Source organism: Cynocephalus volans, chromosome X, assembly GCF_027409185.1.
Source record: "Cynocephalus volans isolate mCynVol1 chromosome X, mCynVol1.pri, whole genome shotgun sequence".
NCBI classification, from domain to species: Eukaryota; Metazoa; Chordata; class Mammalia; order Dermoptera; family Cynocephalidae; genus Cynocephalus; species Cynocephalus volans.
In genome coordinates, this window is record NC_084478.1 from 112,185,124 (window position 1) to 112,210,051 (window position 24,928).

General features: G+C 41.2%; 2 protein-coding genes across 3 annotated transcripts in view; both read right to left on the minus strand.

Annotated features, from left to right (window-relative positions):
* The window catches only part of GPRASP3 (G protein-coupled receptor associated sorting protein family member 3), an 81,712-nt gene that overhangs the window by 14,458 nt on the left and 42,326 nt on the right, over window positions 1–24,928 (minus strand). The window lies entirely within an intron of this gene.
* Window positions 5,240–24,928, minus strand: part of GPRASP2 (G protein-coupled receptor associated sorting protein 2) — a 62,030-nt gene continuing 42,341 nt past the window's right edge. The window contains exons 2-4 of one of the 2 annotated variants that reach the window (XM_063083180.1): window positions 9,043–9,112; window positions 8,618–8,695; window positions 5,240–8,337 (exon numbers count right to left, since the gene is read on the minus strand). In XM_063083180.1, coding sequence (XP_062939250.1) covers window positions 5,527–8,019 — 2,493 coding nt within the window. In that variant the 5' untranslated portion in view covers window positions 8,020–8,337; window positions 8,618–8,695; window positions 9,043–9,112 and the 3' untranslated portion in view covers window positions 5,240–5,526. The remainder of the gene's footprint in view (window positions 8,338–8,617; window positions 8,696–9,042; window positions 9,113–24,928) is intronic. The other variant, XM_063083181.1, reaches the window with a different exon arrangement.

A 24,928-nucleotide genomic window follows, 5' to 3' on the forward strand; every position in this document is an offset into this window, starting at 1 on the left:
TGTGTTTACCAACCAGAAAGTTCCACTTAGCCTTGAAGTTCAGAGTTTTTAGAGGAATTTCATTATATAGGCATGATTGATTAAATCATTGGCCATGTAATTGAACTCAATAACCAACCCCACTATCTTCCCTGGAGGTTGGGCTGGCCCAAAGTTCCAACCCTCTAATCACATGATTGGTCCTTCTGGTGACCAGCCCCCCATACTGAGCTATCTAGGGGCACACCGTGAGTCATTTAATTAGCATAACAAAGACACACCTATCACTTAGGAAATTCCAAGGTTTTTTGAAGCTCTGTGTGAAGAACCAGGGACAAAGATCAGAAATAGTCTTTATTTTGCCATACCATGTCTGGGTTTTCTCTTTTGTCAAATTCGAAAAAACTCCCAGGCACAGAAAAGAGACAATAGAGCTTGGGTGGAAAAACCATAAGCTGAGCCAATATTTAAATTAACAGAATTCTGGAGAGTAAAGGGAAGAGAATAACAAAGTAAGCAGGGGTAGGAGGGGAGGAGGTGGTTCTAGGTCCCCATCTCTATCTGTAATTTTGCCCCACTTGCCTACTGATCAATTCCAGTTTTTAAGTGTAAACAGGAGGACCTAAAGTGGTATTACAGCATAGTTTCAACTCTGTAAACTGGGTATAAAAATAAGGATATAAATGGGATTAGGATAATTCATTTCTTCCTAGTGACACTTTTCTAAACTGTCATTATGTGATATTGTGATATAAAAAGAAATATGTATTTGATCTTTGTCCCCAATTCCTGGCACAGAGCTCCTAAAATCCTTGCAATTTCCTGGGTGATAGGGGTATAGGAGCATCTTTCCTTATAATATTTGGTCTTAGTCCTGGGTTCCTGACGCAAGAACTTCTAAGACATTTGGAATCTCCAGAGCAATGAGTGTCTTTTTGTATGCTAATGAAATTGCTGGTGGCTGGGGGTCCCTAGAGAGTTTCAGGATAGGGCTGGTCACCAGAAAGACCAGGGCATTATTAGAGGGTTGAAACTTTCAGCCCAACCTCCTGACCTCCAGGGAGGGGACAGGGACTGGAGATTGAGTTAATCACCAACTGCCAATGATCTAATCAATCATGTCAACTTAATAGAACCTTTGTACAAACCCTAAGTAACAAGGTTTGGAGAGATTCTAGGCTGGTGAATGCATTCATGTGCTGGGAAGGTGGTGCACCCCAACTTCATGGGGACAGCAGATCCTGTGCTTGGGACCCTTCCAGACTTTGCCCTATGTCCCTCTTTATCTGGCTTTTCATGTAGATCTTTATAATATCCCTTATAATGAAACAGTAATAGCAAGTAAAGTGTTTCCCTGAGTTCTGTGAGCCATTATAGCAAATTATCAAACCTGAGAAGTTGTTGGAACTTCCAATTAGTAGCCAAGTTGAAGAGAAATGTGGGTAACCTGGAGATCCACTACTTGTGATTGTCATGTGAAGTTGGGGGCAGTCTTGTGAGACTGAGACCTTAACCTGTGGGGTCTGCATTAACTCTGGGTAGTTAAGTGTCAGAATTGAATTAAATTGTAGGGTACATACATAGTTGGTGTCCTCAGAGAACTGGAGAATTGCATTGTGTGAAAAACCCACACTTCTTTTTGTCAGAAATGCTGTGAGTAGAGGAACAATTTTATATTTATTTATTTTTTACTTGTTACCCAGTGGATGCATGGGGTGAATGGGAGGTTACTGAATTAGAAAGAGGACAAGGACATATCTCAAACTGTTGTTACCTAGGATGAGATCAAAGGAACAAATCCTAAGAAATGAGTACAGAGCAAAACATGAGGAAGAGAACAAAGAGTCTGTAGAGAAGAACCTGTGAGACTATCCATAAAGCAGTTTCTGTAGGTGGTCCCCATAAAGACCCTCCTCTGAGGCTCAGAACAGCAGGGAAAGGGAACCTCAGAGGGAGCAGCAACCTTGTGTTCCTAAATGGGAGGGAGCTGCTGAGGCCGAGATCCAGGAATCCTCTTGGGGGTTGAAAAGCCTGGAGTATCCCAATGAGAAATCCTGTGTGATGGGCCCAAGCATCTAGGTTTCCTCACATTGAGTCTATGTCTTCTCCCCTCTTCCCCAGAGCTGCCCACATTGAGGTTCATTCCTCTCCCGCATTCCTAGCCAGCTGGAGCCCTGAAGCAAAAGTCAGGTGTGCTCCTCCTTCCTTTTTGAGCTGATTTCAGCCATCCCCACTGCCTTTGCACTGTCAGTAAGGGAGACAGACAGACGGAAGAGAGTAAATGCCTACTTTGCAAGAGGAAAGAGCGATAGTGTAGCCCAATACCCCCGCCTTTCCCGATGCAGCGCCACGGATTGTCACTTCACCGTTTCCCCACTCTGGTCTACCCTGCAGCCAACTCTGTCCACGGGCCCACCTCACTCGCCCACACATAGAAACAGAGTCACACTGAGCTTGGCAGTGAGCCTGGAGGGGCGGGGGGCAGTTCAGAAGACAGGGGGAAGAGGGAGGGTCCCAGGCATCTCCTTCACCCGCATGTACTCAGACACCACCTCCCACAGATGCCATTTCCCGGCCTCGCACCCACCTCTTTCAACAGCAATCGTGGCTTCTCTCCACGAATGCCTCCCTCACGATGACTCCCCGCTTCTTGAGCTCCTGGACAAAAGACAGACCCGACGAAGACGTTTGCTACTGGCTGAGGGGTTGTTTCCTTGACCAACGAATGCTGTAATTGTGGTCGTCCGAGAATTCAGTTTTCAGGCTAAAGCAGCACAGAGAAACACTCACCAACCCATCAACCTTAACATCCCGCAACTCCCCCTACCTCAGTCTGAGAATCGTCAGGTGTATATCCCTCCTGTCCTTTCTTCGTGCAAGTAAACACACCTCTATGCTGGTCCAGGTGACAGCCTGGTCACATGACCCACCGACAGCCCCCACATGACAGCACAGTCAGCCTGTCTGTGGCACCCCTGCAGCATGGATGGCAGAATCTTCTGCCTCTGGAGTTGAACTGCTTGATATAGGAGGCCCTGAAGCTCCTGACCTCGGTGAAGCTAGACGGCTGGAAGGAAGGCTGGGTTTGGAGCCAAAGTTTCCAGCCCTAAGCCGGGGTCTTGTTCTGTAGGAACACTTGGCTTACGAAAAACACTCAGTGAGGATTTGGGAGATAAAGTGATTTTTAATATCCTGTATAATACTCAGGTGACAAAAGACACATACACAACATGATTTGTCTAGAAAAATATTGATAAATAAAACAAACTTTCAAACCCCAATTTCCATCACCAGGATGATCCCTGTTAACATTTGTAGTTTGTGAAGGGAGGCAAAATTGCCACTTTGCCCTACTGCCATGAACATTCACATACTAGAATCAGTTGGGAAAAAAGCATGTTGCATTGTCAGAAGCATTAAGCAAAACTTGGGTAAAGTCAACATAGGGTACTGGATATTATTTCAGTGCAGTGCTGGGCTTCACTTTCTACTGATTGAGCTAGTTTTCAACTCTGTAGAGGCTGGTGTTAACTTGTAGATATTTTGCTCAGTAGATATGTAAATGGTTTCTGTCCTGTGGAACAGATAACCTTAAATGTCACAATTTATTGCCCTGCAAGATATTAACCAGTTTTAAAAATTCAACCCAGTAATGTTATTCTAATATTTACTAATTTCCCAGGTGTTTATGAAATTTTATATACATATACTTAGGTTTATATCTTTATACTGTGTATATTGCACACACATTTCCTTAAACTGTTTTCTTTATCCTAGCAGTTATCCATTGTGTTGAAAAATATATTTCACATATTCATTTTTACCTTACAACAGTCATAATGTTACTTTTTTGAACATTTACAGCATTCTCAGACAAAAAAGAAATTACATTTTTACCATGTCTAAACATAACAAAATATTTGATATTTCCCACAATTCTGGATTTCCTCTCCAAACCAACTCTATCCTTGACTTTTGCAGTTCTCCTGTCTGAAGGTATGGTGTGACATTTTCATTATTATTGTGGCAACATACACATAAAATTTACTATTTTAAATTGTATGATTTAGTGGCATTAAGTACATTCTCAATGTTGTGCATCACAATCTAGTTCCAGAATTATGTTGTCATTTCAAAAAGAAATGTTATAATCTTTTGAATATAATAATCATGTGGAAGATTTATCACTTATTGTACCGTTAGCAGACTAACATGAACCTAGCGACCTTGGTAATTTTTTCTTTAAAACATTTCATTTGAAAAGCTAGTCTTTTTGAAATCTCATTCATTTACAACTTTTCTAAATGATTTTATGTCTAAAAATTCTTTCTAACACTTACAGTTCCTTCATTTATGTAACTGTATCCTTTCCAGCATGTCCATCTATAACTCAAGGCACTAGATGTAAGCAAATTAACTTTTGTGTCTGTCTTATTAGTTTTTGTGTCTCCCCAATGCCTACAAATTTTTTAAACATGGTATACTTTATTCTAGACTGTGGAATATATGAAGTTGCTTAGATTTGAAGGTGTGTGGAACTTGTGTATATTTACACACACGTTTAAAAAATGGGATCCAATTTTCCACAGATGATGTCACATTCTTCTTTCACGAATATAAAATCATCAATGTCATTTCATTTTAGTAGATCTACCTATACATCATCATTTCAATGGCTGCATGGTATTTCCTTGACACTTTCCTTGGTCTAGGATCATACAGGAAATCTGATTCCTGACTCCATTTAATTGATGTGCTATTCTACTCTTTCACCCTTTAGGTGGCACTGAAGAAGCACACGTACTTTGAATTGAGAAATGTAAGGATTTGACTTATTCGTGTCCCCCAAACTGGCCTCATCCCAACTTCCCAACTGCATCCCTCACTAAACTCATCTTAACTATTTCAGGCAGACTTGGTACATCCATGTTACTGGAACAGATTTCCCAATTACACACTTTTCTTTATACCACCACTACCCACTTCTAAGAATGATCTAATGATTTGTCTTACCCTATCCTTCAGTGACCAATTTAAGTGGGTCCTTCTTCTCTGAAGCATTCCTTGAGTACCACAGCCCACAGTAATCTCTCCCTTACTAAGCTCCAAGAATGGGATTTGCTGAGTGTACGTTTGTCATACTAATTACCTATGTTTGTAAGTGTGCACAATGTACCTGCACTTGATAAGAAGGGTCATTTATGCCAATTTTAACACAGAACTTTATTTAAAACACAGACTCAAATAGAGAACCATATATTTAAACAACAAATAGCAGGATAGCTTACTCAGGTGAGTCAGTTCATTGGAAGCTTAATACTGAAAAAATATCACAATCTGGACGGCAAGACAAATATCAACAAATGTGTTTTCAGTTCTAATATTCATTTGGCATCCACAATATGATTCAGCTCAAAACAAGAATTTGACAAAGTTAACATCAGCATTAAAAATATGTTACAACATAAAACCAGACTGTGAACACCAAAGCACTACTCAGGGTTCTTTGGGAACATAAGGCTGATCAGCGGCAGGTGTTTAATCATACTAACTTTGTTGTCCTACCCCGGGATCATTCTGATTGTCTATTTGGAGTTGTAGTTGCTTTGCTAACTCCTCAAATTCACGGAATGCAGAAACAAGTGGCTCAAGACTGAAATCTTCATCAATTAAGGACATTGCTCCATTTTTTATAATATTACTGATATTCTGAAACATTTTAATAACAATTTGAATATTATCATTTGTCTCGTCTATGTTAAAGAGACCCACAAATACTGATAGAGCTTTGGCACTGAATAGTTTTTTTGCCACAGCAGGATTTTCAGACAAATTCAATAGCATTTTCAGGACATGAAACTTGGTTCTTGCATTGGCTGTTGTTAATAAGGAGAGAAACTCAGACATATAATTAGCAACCAGTGTGTGATAGTCAGGAGTCATAGTGAGGTGTCTAAGCATCCTTATTCCAGTCAGCTGCTCAGGGGAATCTACACCATGAGCAAGGGTTTCCTCACACACTTGACATATGAATGTCTCAATCATGTTTAGATTTGGATAAGGTGGAGCCATGCGAATCATATTTTCCAAAAAACTTGTCCTAACTCGGGAGGATGGATAATTGAGCAAGGTTTCAATAAGTGAGACCACACCTGAATCCCGAATGAAATCTCGGGTAAACTGAGAAGCACTTCTCATACCCATTGCAATTTTAGATATCTCATGAATAAAAGGATCCCGAATTTTGTCCATTAATAAAAGGAGTTCTTCGAACTCTCCAGAACCAATTTTAAGCTCACATTGTATGCAGCTGCAGGACCAACTCTCAGGCTCCACACTCTCCCTGGCCCTAAGATGCTCTCGAATTTCCCGGACTGAGCGGTAGGAAGGATCATACTGAAAAGGGAACTCGGGTTCAGGCTGATCAGGCTGAAGCAAAGATTCCTGATCTTCCCCTTCTGGGCTAAGTTCCATGTTCTTTGGCTTTGCCTCAAACATTTCAGAAGCCCCTTCAGGAATTCTAAAGGAGCTTGTGGATGGGAAGCCAACCCCATGACAAGGACCAGGTTTGAATTCAACAGTGACCTCTTCCCAGGTTTTGGGCCTAGAAGACACATTAAGTTCTTCCTCAACTGAATCTCTGAATCTGCAACTGGCCTTGTACACCGGATTGGGATTTAGGTCAAAGCAGGCCTCATCTCTGTCCCAGAACCAGGACCCAAATATGGCCTCTTCTTCAGACTCTGGCCTGGCCTCTTCTCTGGCCACAGCCCCCAAACTGGATTTTTCCTCAGTCCAGAACAAGGATCCGCCAATGGCTCCCTCCTCAGCCTCTGGCTCAGACTGACAGACTGCCGAAGCCCCAGCCCCCAAACTGGCCTCTTTTTCTTCCCAGAACCAGGACCCAATAATGACTTCCTCCTCACATCTGGGCTCTTGATTGACCCTATCACTGTTATTTACTTCTTTCTGGGACCTGGCTTTCAAGATGGTTTTAGGATCTTCCTTTTCTCTGTGCCTGACTCTACTATTGGCCTCTTCTCCAGGCAAAAACCAGGACTCCTTATAGAACTCATCTTCAGACTCAGATTCAAAACAGTCCTCTCTCTTTGTGCTGAGCTTGGACCTGATATTTGTCTCTTCCCTGACTCTGGGTCTGAAGAAGTTATTGGTATTTTCTCCAGACCAGAAACAAAATAGGTTGCCAGCCTCATCCTCAGACCCAGACCAGAAATCAACATAGGGTTCTTGCTTGTATCTGGGCCTGGACCTCGGGTTAGTCTGATGTTTAGCCCTGTGCCTGGACCTGGTATTGGCCTCTTCTCTGGGCCATGATCTGATACTGGTTCCTTCTCCAGCCCAGAAAGAAGACACTGTAGAGGTCTCATCTGCCGACCAAAATCCAGACTCATTAGAGGCCTCCTCTCTGGCCCTGGGCCTGGGATAGCACCAAGACCCCATGTTAGTCTCCTCTCCTGGTCCAAACCAGGGTTGGATTCCTTTCTGACCCTGGGGACCAGGAAAGGTTTCAGTATCCACATTGACCAGTTCCCTATCCATAGACAGGCCCTTAGATTTAGTAAGTGACGCAGACTCAGTACTGACCAGTGGCCAAGGGATGGCATTAGTCTGGGACACACCCTCTGCCTGTGACATGGCCTCGGCCACAAACTCAGTCTGATCCCATGCCTGGGCTTCATCCTTGGGCCTTACCCCAGGGATTACCTTGGTCTCAGTCTTCGGACGTGTGCTACCTTTTGTCCTGGGATCAGTTTTAGGCCTTGCCCTAGCCATTGCCTGGCCCTCAGTTTTGGGTCTTGCTCCAGCTATTCCCTGGGCCTCAGTTTTGGGCCTTGCCCCAGGCACAGACTTGGTCTCAGTTTTGGGCCTTGCTCCATTCATTACCTGGGCCTGGGTCCTAACCTTGGGTCTGACCACCAGAGGGGCTTCATTCTCTCTCTCAGCCCTACCCACAACCTCTTCCCCAGCCTTCTTTTCGGGCTTGGCCTGGGCACCAGGCTCAATCTCTGCCCCAGTCATGGTACAGGTTACAGAGAAGGTCTAATTAAGTACCCCTACCACAGTCTCAGACTCGACCACAGATGTAAGAGGTTTGTTTCCTCACACTCTGATCTTCTGATGATTTAGGTGATAAAGCTGGAAACAAGAGTTAGTCAATGCCCAGTCTAGTAATCAATCAGCTTCCTTCCCAAGCACAGTCTCAGTTAATAACACAAAGTGCAGAAGAGGCACAACCAAGCTGGGGCAGGATAGATGGTTCCTGGGTGGGTGCAGACCTGTTGAGGGTGGTGGTCAGCAGCAACTCCAACACCACCAGAGCTGCCACTGGACGTGGATCTAGGAAGAGAGAACGAAATGGGGCTTTGAGTCTCTTCCGAGTGTGTCACCCTGTGCAGAGACTTACACAGAGAGACTGATGTTGAATGTTGGGCCACATACCTGGCTATGAGAAAGACTCTCTGTCCCTGTTGCCTGCTATAAAATGGGCACAGGGATGGTGGGAAAGTATGTTGGCAATGGGAGAGGCAAAGGACCACCCAGACTGGACCATAATCATTCCGGGACCCATGCCGGACTCTACTACCCCACCCAAATGTGTACCCACTCTCATACGAACCTTCACAGATGTGGTACAATTTCCCCCTCCTTTCCTTGTTCAAGTGGCCTTAAGCCCCACAGCCAACTGCAGGGGGTCCTACAGACAAGTAACAGGAGAGAATGGAGTCTGAGTGCTTGGTAGATAGCACACACCCTGGCCCCTGAATATCTCTTTTTCAATTCAAGGGTCCAATCTGTCTCACAGTTCCTGTCTCCTGGGCCCAGCTCTCAGGTCTTCTCCTCCCAGTCACAGCTCAACCTACACCTCCCTCAACATTCCTAATATGTCCCGCACGAAATGGACAAGGGAGGCTGTGGCAGCCTGCAAATCTAGCAGAGAGCAGAAGTAGCAGTAGAAGCAGTCTTGTACCCACTTGAATCAAAGCCTCCTGCCATGCTCTTTCCTCTGTGCCTGTCCCCTGCATTGCCCCCCTTCTCACCAACCTCCACAGAGATTTGAGCCAGCCTCCTCCTCCTTTCTTTTCTTGCAGAACTGACCAGCCTTAAAGCAGGCCTATGGACAAACAGATAAAAAGGTAAGACAGTCAGGAAATAATGGTAAGCAGCTGAGTGCTTGGTGGACAGACCAACACCAAGGAGGAAAGAAATCCCCATATTATGTCCTTCAAGCACTGAGGGTCCTGCTGGTGGAATACTCTCATTTTAGTTAGGCTCTGTTTCAGGGTTCCAGAGATAATAACTCCTTCTCTTGACGTCATAGTCTTCCCATTACTCCCTTCTCCAATTCTAAGGATTCACCACTAGGTGTACTACATCCCCTTGCCCTGCGCAGCACAAAATGGGGGAAGGGCTCCGCATATTCTAGAAGGCAGGTTGTGAAGTGGTACTTGTAATCAGGTCGCTCTCATCATCCCCACCTCCAAAGCCCATCTTTTCATGCCCCCAATTTGGGAGGGTGTGGGAGGAAGATGGGGGAAGTTCCTGGAAGGCTGATAGAGAGGGGAAGATTAGGAGGTGCACCTGGATGCCTGACCTGCTCTGGTCGTAGTCACCCCACCCCGATTCGAGTCTCCAGTCAGTGCCTGGCACCCACCCCCCAACCCCACACACCTCCAGAAATCCAGGCCATTTTCCCGCTCCTCCTTTTGCTCAAGCCTCTCTACAGACGTGCACTGTGGACTGTCAGAATCCACCATACCTACCGCGCAGACAGGAGACTTTGACATCAATCAGGAGCCTGTGGGAAGGGACAGCACCCAGGACGCAGGGCCCCACAGGCCCCTTTCCGGAACCAGGGCTCCCGAGTAGCAAACGCGATCCCCGGCCACCCCCACCCCACGCCCCCCCACCCCAGCTCCCGCTCCGCCATTTCTCCCGCAGCAGCCTCCCCCACAGCCCTCTTGGGCACAGACACTGTCGAGGGCGGGGCGCGGGCGCCTGGAAAGCTGGCTGGGAAGCGGTCCGCGCGGCTGGCCTCTAGACGATCTCACGGTGCCACTCTGGCCACCCCCTCCGCCCTCGGCTCAGCCCGACACGCGCCGGTCGCCGCCTCCTGGTCTCCTCGTCGCCAGGGGTCCGCGGGCAGTACACACCTCTCAGGGACCCGCTCCGACCGGGTCGCCACCTCCTTGCCAGGTGGTCAGGGTTCGGGGGCAGGCTGTCAGCCGACCGACATGGGGGACCACCTCGCGCCCCCGCACACTCCCCCACTTGCCTTCACAGGCTCAGGGCCCAGGTCGTCGGCCTCCCCCTCCTCTCCTCTCCTCTCCTCTGGCAGCTCGTCACTCGGACTCCCACCGCTCTCCGTGCGATCGGAATTGCAAAGAGGCGTCCCGCCCCCCACGCCTCTGCACCAAACCCGGCAGGGGCTGCGCAGGATGCAGCAAGAACCACTCGCCGCGAGGGTGTCGGGAAGGGGGCGGAGGGATACGGCGCGAACGGGCTCGACGCCCCCTCCCAGGCCCACCGTAGTTCCGACCCAGAGGTGGGCGGTGCCAGGGCCAGCCACAGCCTGAGGGGCGGCTTGGCCGCAGGCCACCTCAGCAGGCCCCCGCAGACCCTAACGTGGCGACCACCGCCACATTTCTGGCGCTGCTACGATACGCGGGGTCGGCGGGCAGGATCGGGAGGTCGGGAAGAGCCGCGCTGCAGGGAGCAGCGGATGGATACCACACCGCCCCTTGGTGCGTCTGCACCCCACACCGCTGAGTGCCTGCCCCTCCCCCTCCCAGGCTGGTCACCCTCCTTCCGGGACGGGATGCCAGTGGGGGAGGTGGGGGAAGGGGGTCAGGACTGCAGGCTGGGAGGGGAGAGGCCACTTCACAACAGACCGCTCCGGGGGCTCTAGGATGGTCCTCCATGATTTTCTTTCTTGAGAGGGAGGAAGGCACGTCTGCTCTTTAAAGAACTGGGGCGGGGGCAAGGCCTCAACATTGCCCCTCTTCTAAAAGGAGGAGGACCTAGACCTCTGACCCTGGGAAACAAACTACTCACTCGTCTGCGTCAAAAGTAATTCTTTCTGCCACACTGCTTTTTTCTCATTCCAAATGGTAACCTCCCTTTGTCACTATGCTGTCCCCACAGTTGTCCAAGAACGTGGGCCTTTCCCTGTCAGGATCTGTATAGGGTCATACAGTCCCCCCTCTCTGTGGCCCCACAGCCAAGTGGCAGGCATCAGGTAGGGCAGGTCCTGGCTCTTCTTCCACTGCTCTCTGTCAAGGCTTCTCTCACCAGTCACATACAAACCCTCATGATATTTGGCAGTGTGGAAATGGGGCAGGGATTCAAACCAGCCTGGATCTCAGCCACCTGCCATAAGCACCTGCCTAGTTTCACCAATCATTCTCAGGGGAAGACCACACCACGAATCCACTTCCCTGAGACAGAAACCTGGCTGGTTTTGAATCCTATCCTTTAGGCCCCACATCCTTCCTATTGAGCCCTTCCTTTCCCTGCTTTCTAAATAGATAAACAGAGCAATGTGATTATGGACAAATCTGATGCTGTTACTGTCCATTTTAAAACTCGTTTAAATGCCACTCTCACTGTGTTTGGGAGAATAATGGCCCCTCCCCAACGATGTGCAGTAACACTAATGAACTGAATTTATAAACATACATTATGGTGGACTATCCTGGCCAATGTAATCACAAGGGTACTTTAGATGTGTAAGAGGGAGGCAGAAGAGTCAGTGTCAGAGGAAGCAATATAAGAAAGATTAGACATGTCAGTGTTGGCTTTGAAGATGGAAGAAACCCAGGAGCCAAGGAATGCAGGCCATCTCCAGAACTTGGAAATGACAAAGAAACAGATTCTCCTCTAGAAACCACAGAAAGAAAGAAGGAAAGGAAGAAAACATCTGAAGATTATCCTGTAATGTATCTGGAGATGAGTAGATGTCTGTCAGAGAAATACAATTTTAACTGTGCTGTTTAAATGGCCTTAACTGAATAGTGCATTTTTCTTCTTCGTTCCACAGCATACTCTCTTGGGTGACTGCCAGGTTGGGAGAAGGGAGCCTGAGCTTTGCAAGGATCTGTGGGTGTTTGTGAATCTCTTTGCCTTCCCTGAACTGTTCCTCCTTTTTCTTAAAGTCACTGATGCCTTTCCTTTGTTCAGCAAATATATATTGAGTTCCTACTTTGTCATATGCAGTGAGGTTACAGTAGAAACCAAACAGAAAAAAATCCCCATTCTTGTGGAGCTTATATTCACTTGTGGTTTCTTTCTTATTCAATTCCTTATCCTAAAAGTTTACAGATATATCAAAAATAAGCTCCTCTGGTAATTACGGAGGTGCTAGGGTCTTGATATGAAGATACTGAGAGAGGAGTGGTTCTAACAAAAGCTGGCAGGTTTTACTGTGAGACTTGGAAATAACTGATGAACAATTTGTTGTCTATTCATTTAGAAAATAGAGACTGATAATCATTTATTAAACTAAGAAAGGCCCTATCCTAAACTCTTTATGTGTACTACCTCACAGCAATACTAGAGAGTAAGGACTATTACCAGAATATGCTATTATACTACCTCTGTGTAACAGATGAGGAAACCAGCTCAGATAGGTTGTGTCATCTTTAAAGTCAGAGAACAAATAAAAGATTAAAACAGGATGCTGACCTATGTCTGCCTGACTGGTAAGAACTATTTACTTTCTCTGAAACTGTATTCCAGCATAACCGATTGCGACAGCCATGGTTTCACTCCCCAGAGCCTCCACTCAGCACCTGTGTAACCTTGACTTGCCCTTGAAATCTAAATTTTCAAGCCAAATAACCCACAAGCATTAAGCCTGGGACACAGAGGCAGCTGTGCTCACTTATTGTATCCACCGTTCTCCCCCAAGCCCCACTCCACATCCTGCATGCATTCTTGTGAACTTGCATACTAGCATATCCCTTGCCTGTGCAGCTTGCATGATCACCTCTGTCCCTCTCAGTCACCGTGGACACGAACCTGGCATTGCCCATTTAGCTTAACTTGGCTTTCTACTGTCATTTTAATTTGCAATTCCCTAATGACATATGCTGTTGAACATTTATTCATATGCTCACTTGCCATCTGTATATCTTTTTTGGCCAGGTGTCTGTTTATATCATTTGCTCATTCTTAAATTGGGTAAATGATTTCATTATTGTTAAGTTTTAAGAGTTCTTTGCATATTTGGGATACCAGTCTTTTATCAGATACCTGTTTTGCAAAGATTTTCTCTGTCTCTGGCTTGTCTTTTCATTCTCATAACAGTGCATTTTGCAGACTAGATTTATCTTTAATGAAGCCCAACGTATCAATTTTCTCTTTCATGGATCATGTGTTTGGTGTTGTATCAAAAAAGTCCTTGCCCATACTCAAAGTTACCTAGATCTTCTACTCTGTTATCTTCTATGAGTTTGTTTCATAGATTAGCCTTTTACCCTTAGGTCTATGATTCATTTTTTTAACAATTGGTTATGAATATTCATGAGATACAAAGCTGATTGTCCCCCCTCATGCCCTAGATGTGAAGGCCAGATCCATCCTGGCAGCATGCCTGTTACCACAAATTGCGATTGTACCCCATGTCCCCCACTCAATTATCCCTCCCCCTCCCCCTTTCCCCCACTCCACTTTGTACCCCCTAGGTATGTACTCTGCAAGTCCAAAGCACCACTGTGGTCTTTCTTTCCTTCCTTCTTTTCTCTCTTAGCTCCCACTTATGAGTGAATACATGTGGTATTTATCCCTCTGTGCTTTGCTTATTTCACTCAACATAAGTTCTCCAAGCTCATCCATGTTGTTGCAAATGGGAGAATTTCATTCTTTGTTATGGCAGAGTAGTATTCCATAGTGTATATATAACACAGTTTCCTTATCCAATCATCTATTGATGGACATTTAGGTTGGTCCCACATCTTGCCTATTGTAAGCAGAGGTGTGATCAACATGAGAGTGCAGGTATCCCTTTGACATGATGATTTCCATTACTCTGGGTATACACTCAGAAGTGGGATTGCTGGATAGTATGGAAGATCTATCTGTAATTGTTTGTGAAACCTCCATACTGTTTCCCATGGTGGTTGTACTAATTTACAGTCCCACCAACAGTGAAGGACAGTTCCCTTCTCTCCACGCCCTCACCAGCATTTGTTATTCACCATCTTTTTGAGTATAGCCAGCCTAACTGTGGTGAGGTGATATCTCAATGTGGTTTTAATTTTCATTTCCCTGATGACTAGTGATGTTGAGCATTTTTTCATGTACCTCTTGGCCATTTGCATGTCTTCCTTTGGAAAATGTCTATTCAGCTCCTTTGCCCATTTTTTAATTGGATTATTGGGGTTTTTTTACTGTGTAATTGCTTGAGTTCCTTGTATATTATGGATATTAATCCTTTGTTGAATGCATAGTTAGCAAAAATTTTCTCCCACTCTGTAGGCTGTTGTTTCACTCTGTTGATTGTTTCCTTTAGTGTGCAGATGCTTTTTAGTTTGGTATAGTCCCATTTGTTTATTTTTTCTTTTGTTGCTTGTGCTTTCAGGCTCATATTCATAAAGTCTGTGACCAGACCTAGCTCTTGAACTGTTTCACCTATATTTTCCCTTAGTAATTTTACAGTTTCAGGTCTTTCCGGTCTTATACTTAAGTCTTTAATCCATTTTGAGTTGACTTTAGTATATGGTGAGAGGTGCATATCTAGTTTCATTCTTCTGCATATGGATATCCAATTTTCCCAGCACCACTTATTGAAGAGGAGTCTTTTCTCCAATGTAGATTTTTGTTGCCTTTGTTCAATATCAGATGGTTGTATGCCTGAGGGGAGACTTCTGTGTTCTCAATTCTGCTCTACTGGTCTGAGTGTCTATTTTTATGCCAGTACCATGATGTTTTGGTTACTACAGCTTTGTAGGATAATTTGAAGTCAGGTAGTGTTATGCCTCTGGCTTTATTATTATTATTATTTTTGCTCAGGATTGCTTTTGCTATTCAGGGTCTTTTGTTGTTCCATATGAATATTAAGATTGTTTTTTCCATTTGTTTGAAGAATGTCATTGGTATTTTGATGGGGATTGCATTGAATCTGTAGATCACTTTGGGCAGTATGGACATTTTCACAATGTTCATTCTTCCAATCCAAGAGCATGGAATATCTTTCTATCTTTTTGTGTCTTCTTTAATTTCTTTCAGTAGTGGTTTGTAGTTCTCATTGTAGAACTCTTTCACCTCCTTGGTTAAATTGATCCCTAGGGATTTTATTTTGTGCGTGTGACTATTGTAAATGGGCTTACTTTCTTTATTTCTCTTTCTGCTACTTCATTATTTGAGTATATAAATGCAACTGATTTGGGGGCATTTATTTTATATTTGTGAAAGAGGTAATGTCTTTGTCTTGCTACATTTTTTTCACATGTCCAATTGTTCCAGCACCATTTGTTGAAAAGTCTATCCTTTCTCCATTGAAGTGCCTTTGCTCCTTTGTCAAAGATTAGTTGACTACATTTGTGTGGGTCTATTTCTGGGCTCTGTCTTCTGTTGCATTGATGTATTTGTTTTTCACCAATTCCAAACTCTCTTAATTTCTGTAGCTTTATAGTAAGTCTTGAAGTTGGGTAGTGTCAGTCCTCTGATTTTGTTCTTCTCCTTGAATATTGTGTTGGTTATTCTGGGTCTTTTGCCTCTCCATATAAACTTCATAATCAGTTTGCTGTTATTCACAGAATAACTTGCAGGTATTCTGATTGGGAGTACATGGAGTCTATAGATCCAATTGAGAAGAGCTGACATCTTCATAATATTGTGTTACTATCAAGGAACATGAAATACCTCCCCATTTATTTAGGTATTCTTTGATTTCACTCATCAGTGTTTTGTAGTTTTCCTCATATAGATCTTGTAGATATTTTGTTTGATTTATTCCTAAGTATTTTGGTTTTTGTTACTAATATAAATGATATTGTATTTTTTATTTTAAATTCTAATTTTTCATTGCTGGTATATAAGAAAACCCTGACTTTTGTATCTTAGCCCTCTATTCTGCAACATTGCTATAAATGTTTATTAGTTACAAGATTTTTGTTCTTGATTTCCAGGGAAGTTTTTCATTTTTCATTATGTAAATTGGGAAATTTATTCTTTATCCAATTGATACAATTAATTATTGATACAACACTATTTTCTAATTTATGAACTGTTCACATTCTGTCAGTTGGCCCCAAAAACTACTTCACAGTCTTTTTTCCAGACCCAGGCTCAAATTCAGGTGTTCCCATTGGTTGTGGGGTTTGTGTCTCTTTAGTTTACTTTAATTTGTAATAATCTCTCCACCTTTCTTGGCTGATTTTTCCTTCAAAAAAAATTCTAATGTATTTTCTGTATCTTGTCTTAGAAAGTTTTGCCTTTACTTCCAGTCATGAAGAAATTCTTCTTGGTCTTCTTCTAAAAACCTTATGGTTTAACTTTTTTAGTTAAGTCTGTGGTCTGTCTTAAATCTATTTTGTGTGTGGTGTGAGGCAGTAATCAAGGTTCATTTTCTTCCATATGTATATCCAGTAGTCTGAGCATCATTTGTTGAAAAGACTTACCCCACTGGATTGCTTTGGTTCATTTGTAGAAATCTAATGGTTTTAATAAGTGTGGGTCTATATCTAGGTTGTTCCATTGGTCTATTTGTTGACCCTTATGCCAGTACCAAACATTCTTGATTACTGTACCTTCTTGGTAAGTATTGAACTGAGGTAAATATGTCCTCCAACAGTGTACTACTTTTTCAATATTGATTGAGAATGTTCTCTTCTTTTCCTAGTTTTTTTCCTTAGTTTTCTGATTTTTTTTAATCAGGTGTGGGTATTGAAATTTGTCAAAACATTTTTTGCATCAATTGAAATGATCATATAAGATTTCTTCTTCATTCTGATAATATGATGAATTGCTTTGCTTTTCAAATGTTAAGGCAACCTTTTGATCCTTGGATAAATCCCATTGTTTATTATCTTCATTTATATATCGTTATCATATATTTTTGTTTTCAAGTGTTCAATAGCCACTTGATGGCTATGGAGACTAGTGGGTACCATTCTGCCCAGCACAAATTTAGAATATTTTCATTATCACAGAAAGTTGTATTGGACAGTACTTCTCTACTGTGATCTTTCTCAAACACGAAGTTGATCATATCACTCCCTTACATGTAAAACCCTTTATGAGTCACCCGTAGATATAGGACATGTGCATACTTTTCCAGCTTCATTCTGCCTCTTTATCTCGTTTTCTTACTATGTTCCCACACTCCCGTATCTTCTCTTGTCAACTTATTTGTAGTGTTTTAAACAGTCATGGTTTCATTGTGCTATCTTTTATGTTACTCCTTTCTGGAATGCCATGCCACTTCTCCCCTCTGCAACTCACTTTTATTGCACCCAAAATATTTTGGTCTAGTCCTTTTTGGTTGTCACTGAGTTCTCTTTTCCTCTTCCCATTGGGTAAGAAGTTAGCCAAAGTCTTGTTAGCAAAAAATGCACATAGGGGTTTTCTAAACAGAAGTATTCCTGAGCAAGTGTAGTCTGACAATATGGAGTGCAGCTGAGCTTTAGGCATAAACACATCAAAGCCTTCAGAAAGTAGCACTTCTGGATCTGAGGAAGGTGATTCAAGAACAATATCAAATCCTAGAATGTGTCTCCCCTCAGTAGAGGTGCGCTTGGCTGCTTGGAAATTGTTCAGAGGCCCCTGCTATCTTCTCAGTTTCTAACACACCAGGCTTCTGTTTCACACAGAGAGGTTGAATGTCTTTGGGGGCACTTTTTTCTTTTTATTTCTCCTGCATGAGACAGCAGTTCACTGGGAGCATACAAGGGAAATTTTGGGGGATTTATATATGTAGATGATAATGTCGTTTGTGAACAAAGACCGTTTTATTTCTTCCAGCCCCATCTAAATACCTTTTGTTTGATTTTCTTATCTATTGCATTAGCTAGGATTTCCATTAAAATGTTGAATAGGAGTGGTGAGATCTAGTTCTGATCTTAGCAGGAAGGCATCTAGTTTCTCTCACCTTTATGATGTTAGCTGTAGGTTTTTTTGTAGATTTTCTTTGTTAAGTTTAAAGACTTCCCTCTGTCTTATTCAGCTCAGGTTGCTATAACAAAATACCATAGACTGGATGGCTTAAATAACAGACGTTCATTTCTCACAGTTCTGGAGGCTTGGAAGTCCAAGATTAAGGTGCCAACAAATTTTGGTTCTCGGTAAGGCCTCACTTCTTGGCTTGTAAACAGCCACTTTCTCACTGTGTGCTTAAATGACCTTTCCTCGGTGTGTGCATGTGGGTGAGAGAGAGAGATATCAAACTCTCTGGTGTCTCTTTTTATAAAGGCACTATGGTTCCATCCTCATGCCTTAATATAAACATAATTAGTTACAAAAGAACCCATCTCTGAATACTATCACATTGGAGGTGGGGCACACCCATTCAGCCCAAATCACCTCTATCACTAGTTTTTGGAGATTTTTTTTTTTTTTTTTTTTTTTTTTACATTGTGCATGGATGTTGGATTTTGCCAAATGTTTTTTCTGCTCTACTGATTGGATCATATCATTTTATGTTCTTTAGCCTATTGATATGATGAATTATATTAATTGGCCTCAGAATTTTTTAGGAAGTATTCTCTTGGCTTCTACTTTCTGTAAGAGATTATTTGGAATTGGTATAATTTCTTTTTTAAATGTTTGATAGAATTCAGTAGTGAACCCATATGGGCTTGGTGCTTTCTCTTTTGGAAGGGTATTAAGCATTGATACAATTTCCTTAATAGTTATAAGCCTAGGAAGATTATCTATTTCTCCTTGTGTTACTTTTGGTTGATTGTGCCTTTCAAGGAATAGTTCCATTTCACGTAGGTTATCAAAGTTTTGAACAAAGTTGTTCATACTATTCCTTTATTATCTGTTTAATGTCCATAGGAAAGTAGTGATGGCCCTTCTTTCATTTTTGATATTAGTAATTTGTGTCTTTTCTCTTTTTTTCTTAGTTAACCTGGCTAGAGGTTTATACATTTTATTAATCTTTTCAAATAATCAGCTTTTGTTTTTATAGAGTTTCTATATTGATTTCCTGTTTTCAAAAACATTGATTTCTGCCTGAATTATTATCTTTTTTCTTCTGCTTATTTCGGATTTAAATTGCTCTTCTTTGTCTAGTTTCCTAAGGTAGAAGCTTAGATTATTGATTTTAGATCTTTCTTCTTTTCTTATATATTCATTAAATGTTATGCATTTCTCTTTAAGCACTGTTTTACCATATCCCACAACTTTGATAAGTAGTACTTTCATAATTTTTTCAGAATATTTAAAAACTTCTCTTGAGACAAATGCTTTATAATAGAGTATTTCCAATTCTTCCCTCCCATCCCTTATAATATTGATGTCATTCATTTCACTTATCTATAAGCTATAATCACCACATACATTGTTGCTACTATTATTATTTGGAACAAACTGTTATGTGTTAAATCAATTAAGAATAAGAAAAATATGACTTCATTTTACCTTCATTTATTCCTTCTCTGACACGTCCTTTCTGTATGTAGATCTGAGTTTCCAACCTATATAATTTTCCTTCTCTCTGAAGAATGCCTATTAACGACTCCTGCAGGGCAGGTCTACAGAGCACAAATTCTCTCAATTTTTAGTTTTCTAAGAATATCTATGTCTTCTACACTTTGGAAGGGTAATTTCACTGGATGCAGGATTCTGTGTTGGTGTTTTTTCCTTCAAAACTTTAAATATTTCACTTTCTTCTTGCTTGAAGAAATTGGAATGTACTTCTTATCCCTGCTCCTCTACAGGTAATGTGGTTGTTTTCTTTGGCTTCTTTCAATATTTTCTCTTTGTCTTTGATTTTCTACAATTTGAATATAATATGTCTAAGTGTAGATTTTCTTTTCTTTTCTTTTCTTTTTTTAAATAGTGCTTCATGTTCTCTGAGGTTCCTAGATTTGTGGTTTAGTGCGTGTCATTAATTTTGCAAAATTCTTAGCCATTATTACTTCAAATATTTCCTCTGTTCCTTTTTCTCTTTCTTCTCTTTCTGGTATTCCTATTACGTGTATGTTACACCTTTCATAATTGTCCCATAGTTCTTGGATATTCTATTCTGTCTTTCTCCTTATTTTATCTCTTTGCATTTTGTTTTGAAACTTTCAATTGACATTTCCTCAAGCTCACCAATTCTATTTTCAGCCATGTCCAGTCTATTGAGGAACCCATAACATTCTTTATTTCTGTTACAGTGTTTTTTATTTGTCTTACTTTCTTTTGATTCTTGCTTAGAGTTTCCATCTCTGTGATTAATTAATATTTAAGTATTTCTACCAATTTATGGCTCCAGTGGATTCTACTCCAGGTGAGCAGGTTTAACCTTTGACTCTGAATTTAACTGTTTCTCCTGATTTTGTGGTAGTGGTTTGCCCTATAACCTTAGTTCTCTGAAGTGTCCAAGAAAAGCCATTGATTTTCAGTTTGTTCAGCTTTTTCTTACTGTAAGTTTAAGAGTGGTGACTTCCAAGCTCTTTATATGGTGCAGCTGAAACTAAATTTTCTGACTTCTTATTTATGCTATTTGAAGATACATTGAAGATATCTCTGATAGTCCCTTTAACTCTATTCCTCTTTGATGTTCAAATACTTGAATTGATTACTGGATAAGTGTTACTGCGCCACCATAAAGAACGTCACAGGGCCGAGCCCGTGGCGCACTCGGTAGAGTGCTGCGCTGGGAGCGCGGCGACGCTCCCGCCGCGGGTTCGGATCCTATATAAGAATGACCAGGCACGGGCCGAGCCCGTGGCGCACTCGGTAGAGTGCTGCGCTGGGAGCGCGGCGACGCTCCCGCCGCGGGTTCGGATCCTATATAAGGATGACCAGTGCACTCACTGGCTGAGTGCCGGTCACGAAAAAACGGAAAAAAAAAAAAAAAAAAAAAAAAAAAAGAATGACCAGGCACTCACTCACTGGCTGAGTGCCGGTCACGAAAAATCAACAAACAAAATAAAAAAAAAAAAAAAAAAAGAACGTCACAGAAGGTGACTGTAATTTCTTTTACAGCTAAGAGTTATTTAACAGAGATTGTTTGAACCAGGAATTCTCCTTCTTGGAATTTTCCCTCAGGAAATAGCTAAGGGTGTGCAAATCAATTTAGCTACAAGGATATCAATCCTCTGCTATTCCTTCATCTATGGGCTGACTTTACAGAAGAAAAACACCACAGAGGGAGTGCAGTGAAAGTGTAGATACAAAAAGAAAAACATAGGGAAGTGATCTAGGCATTTCATTTCACAGATTTTCAAGGTTTGTTCTCAGTATCCTGGAATTCACCCAGGTGATCCTGCCAGGCAAAAGAAGGTAAAAACTATAACTAGGCTGCCACAAATAAAAATGCACAAGTGAAATGTACCATTTAGTGCCAGAAATTTCCTACAGGGGTGTTCATCATAGAATTATTTATAATAAATAAAATTATTTATAATAAATATATGAGCATAGGGGATTTGTTAATTAATGAAAAACTCATGAGATGGAATAGATATGTTAATTAGCTTGATTTAATCATTTCACAATGTTTGCATATATCAAAACATGTTGTACACCATAGATTTATACAATTTTTTGTCAATTAAAAAGAATAGAGCATCTAAAAAAAAATGAAAGTGTCCGTTTCAGAAATATCTTTTCAGCACTGGGAATTATCCAGCTTTTATTTTTGTCAATATGAAAGGTAAAATAATGGAATCCTATTATTTTAACATGTTCTACAATTGTGAATAAGCTCATCAGTCAGGATATGCTACATTACATTGCAGTAACAAATGAACCACAAATATTAGTAAGTTAAAATAGTAAAAATATATTTCTTGTTCACACTACATGTCCAACACATGTTCATTAGGGGATTAAAATGATGAAACGGTCACTATCTGGAACATTGCTAGTTAACACTGAACAGTAAAAGACAGATCATGACAAATCTCATAGGCTCTTAAAAGTTTCCTCCCAGAACTGACAAAAATCTTTCTGTTTCATTTTATTGGCTAAAGCCAGTTACATGGCCATGACTGTGTTCAAAAGGTGTGGGGAAGTAAAAGCTAAGAGACTGAAAATTAGACAGCAGGAAATTTTGATGGACAACACTAATAACTGACAAAGGTCCCAGATCTTTTGAATATACAAACCTATTTAATTTCCTGTGAACTGACTATTTACTTACTCAGCTTTTCATTGGGTTATCCACTCCATTAACTTGTACTATTCCTTCGTAAATTCAGAAAACTAGCCCATAGATTACCATATGTGTTGTAACTAGTGTTTCCAGTATATGCTGTATTTTGAACTGTTTATGGTATTTTCAATCATTGTATTGAAATATAATCCATACACCATTCAATTCACCAATTTAAAGTGTACAATTCAGTGGCCTGTGATATATTCACAGAATTATATATTCATCACCAAAATCAATTTCAGAACATTTTCATTAGCGCAAGAAGATATTCCACATCCCTTAGCTGTCAGACTACATTGCCCAACCTCAAAACCAGAGGCAAAAACTAATCTACTTTCTTTATCCATAAACTGGCCTATTTTGGACATTTCATATAAATGGAACCATACAATATATAGTTGTAATTTTTATTGTTATGTTTTTTTTTTTTTATCCTGGCGTACAGCCTAATGCCTAAGTGACCAATTGTCCCTCTCACAGAAAACTTGCTTATATTGGCAGACACCCTTGTGGCTCTTGTCTGACCTACGTCCAGTTTATTTCTACCAAGATAGCCACTGTCAAGGAGAGCCCTGACTACAAGGAGAGTTAGGTTTGGGTGTATTGGTTAGGTGAGATAGAGAAAAGGTAGCACAACAAAACACATGAAATAACAGAAACATTTTATTACTTGGATTCACTGGAGGAGTGCTGAAGGCCAATAGGAATTGCAGAGATAGCAGGATGCTCAACCAGTGGGTGGGGGTGGGGGGGAGAGAGACAGAGACAGAGAGACAGAGAGACAGAGACAGAGACAGAGAGACCTGTGGGCCAAGGCCCAAACAGGTTTACCTGGGAAGTTCTAATTGGTGTGTTCACATTGTGACTGAGAGGTGATCACCGTGGCATGTCTGTATAGTCCATGTGGGGTGTGAGGGTCAGTGCAGCAAGTCAAGTAGGTTATGTCTATCTGTCCCAGTTGGTGGTGCTTACCAGGAGGAGGCTGTACTTGTATAAGGCAGATATCTGAATTGAACACACTGAGGAGCTGGGAGGAAGTGGAGAACTGGGTAACTAGGCCCAGCTTCTGGTATGAGAAAGTTAATCTTGTATGTAAAAGGGGTGCCAGAGCAACATAAAATTATAGAAATTTACTGCAGTGGTCCTTTGTGACTTGCTTCTTTCACTTAGCATAATGGTTTCAAAATTCTTCCATGTTGTAGCATTTGTCAGTACTTCATTGCTTTTTATTGCTGAAAATTATCCCATTGAATGAATATACACAACATTTTATTAATCCATTTATCAGTTGATGGGCACTTGGGTTGTTTCTACTTATTTTCTATTATAACTAATGCTGCTATGAACATGTGTACAACATTTTGGGTGAACATATATTTTTATTTCTCTTGGATATATGCCTAGGCGTGGAATTGCTGGGACATATGGTCACCTTGTGAAGAGCTGCCAGACTGTTTCTCAGAGCAACTGCACCATTTTACATTCCTATCAGCAGCTTATGAGGATTCCAATATCTCCATCTTCTTGCCAACACTTTTTATTATCTTTTTTATTATAGTCATCCTAGTGGGTGTGAAGAGGTATCTAATTGTGGTTTTGATTTGCATATTCCTGATAGCTAGTAATGTTGAGCATCTTTTTGTGTGCTTATTTGCAATTTTTCTGTTTTCTTTGGATAAATATCTACCTAAATTTTTGGCCATGTTATAATTGGGTTGTCTTTTTGTTATTCAGTTGTACTTTTATTATTGAGTTAAAATAGTTCTTCATACATTCTAGATCCAAGTCCCTTAACAAATATACGATTTGCAAACATTTTCTACTATCCTCTGGGTTTGCTTTTAACTTACTTGTATCCTTTGAAGCACCAAAGTTTTTAGTTTTGGTGATGTCCAGTTTGCCTATATTTCCCTTGTTGCTTGTGCTTTTGTATCATATGTAATAAACTATTGCCTAATCTAAGGTCACAAGGATTTATACCTATGTTTTCTTCTAAGAGTTTTATAAATTTAGTATTTACATTTAGATCTTTAATCAATTTTCAGTTAATTTTTATGTATGGTGTGAGGCAGCCAATTAAAATTAATTATTTTGTCTGTGCCTATCCAACTTGTCCCAATACCATTTGATGAAAACTCATTGTATGGGCCTCACACCCTTATCAAAACTCAATAAATGTTTTATTTCTGGATTCTCTATTTCATATTTATGTCTACCCTTATGTCAGTACCACACAGTTTGGATTACTGTAGCTTCACAGTAAGTATTAAAATCAGATAGTGTGAGTACTCCAACTATGTTCTTTTTTTCATATTTTGGATATTGTGTATCCCTTGCATTTCCATATAAATATTAAAAGCATCTTTTGAATTTCTGCAAGAAGGCAGAATTTGGTAAAGATTGCATTGAAACTGTAGATCAATTTAGCTGGTACTGATATATTATTAAGTCTTCCAATCCACAAACACAGGATGTCTTTCCATCTATTTAGGTCTTTAATTTCCTTCAAAAACGTTTTGTTTCAGTGAGCAAATATTACACCGTTTTGATAAAACTTATTCCTCAGTTTTTAAAGTTCTTTTTAATACTATTGTAGTTATTTTAAAATTTTCATTA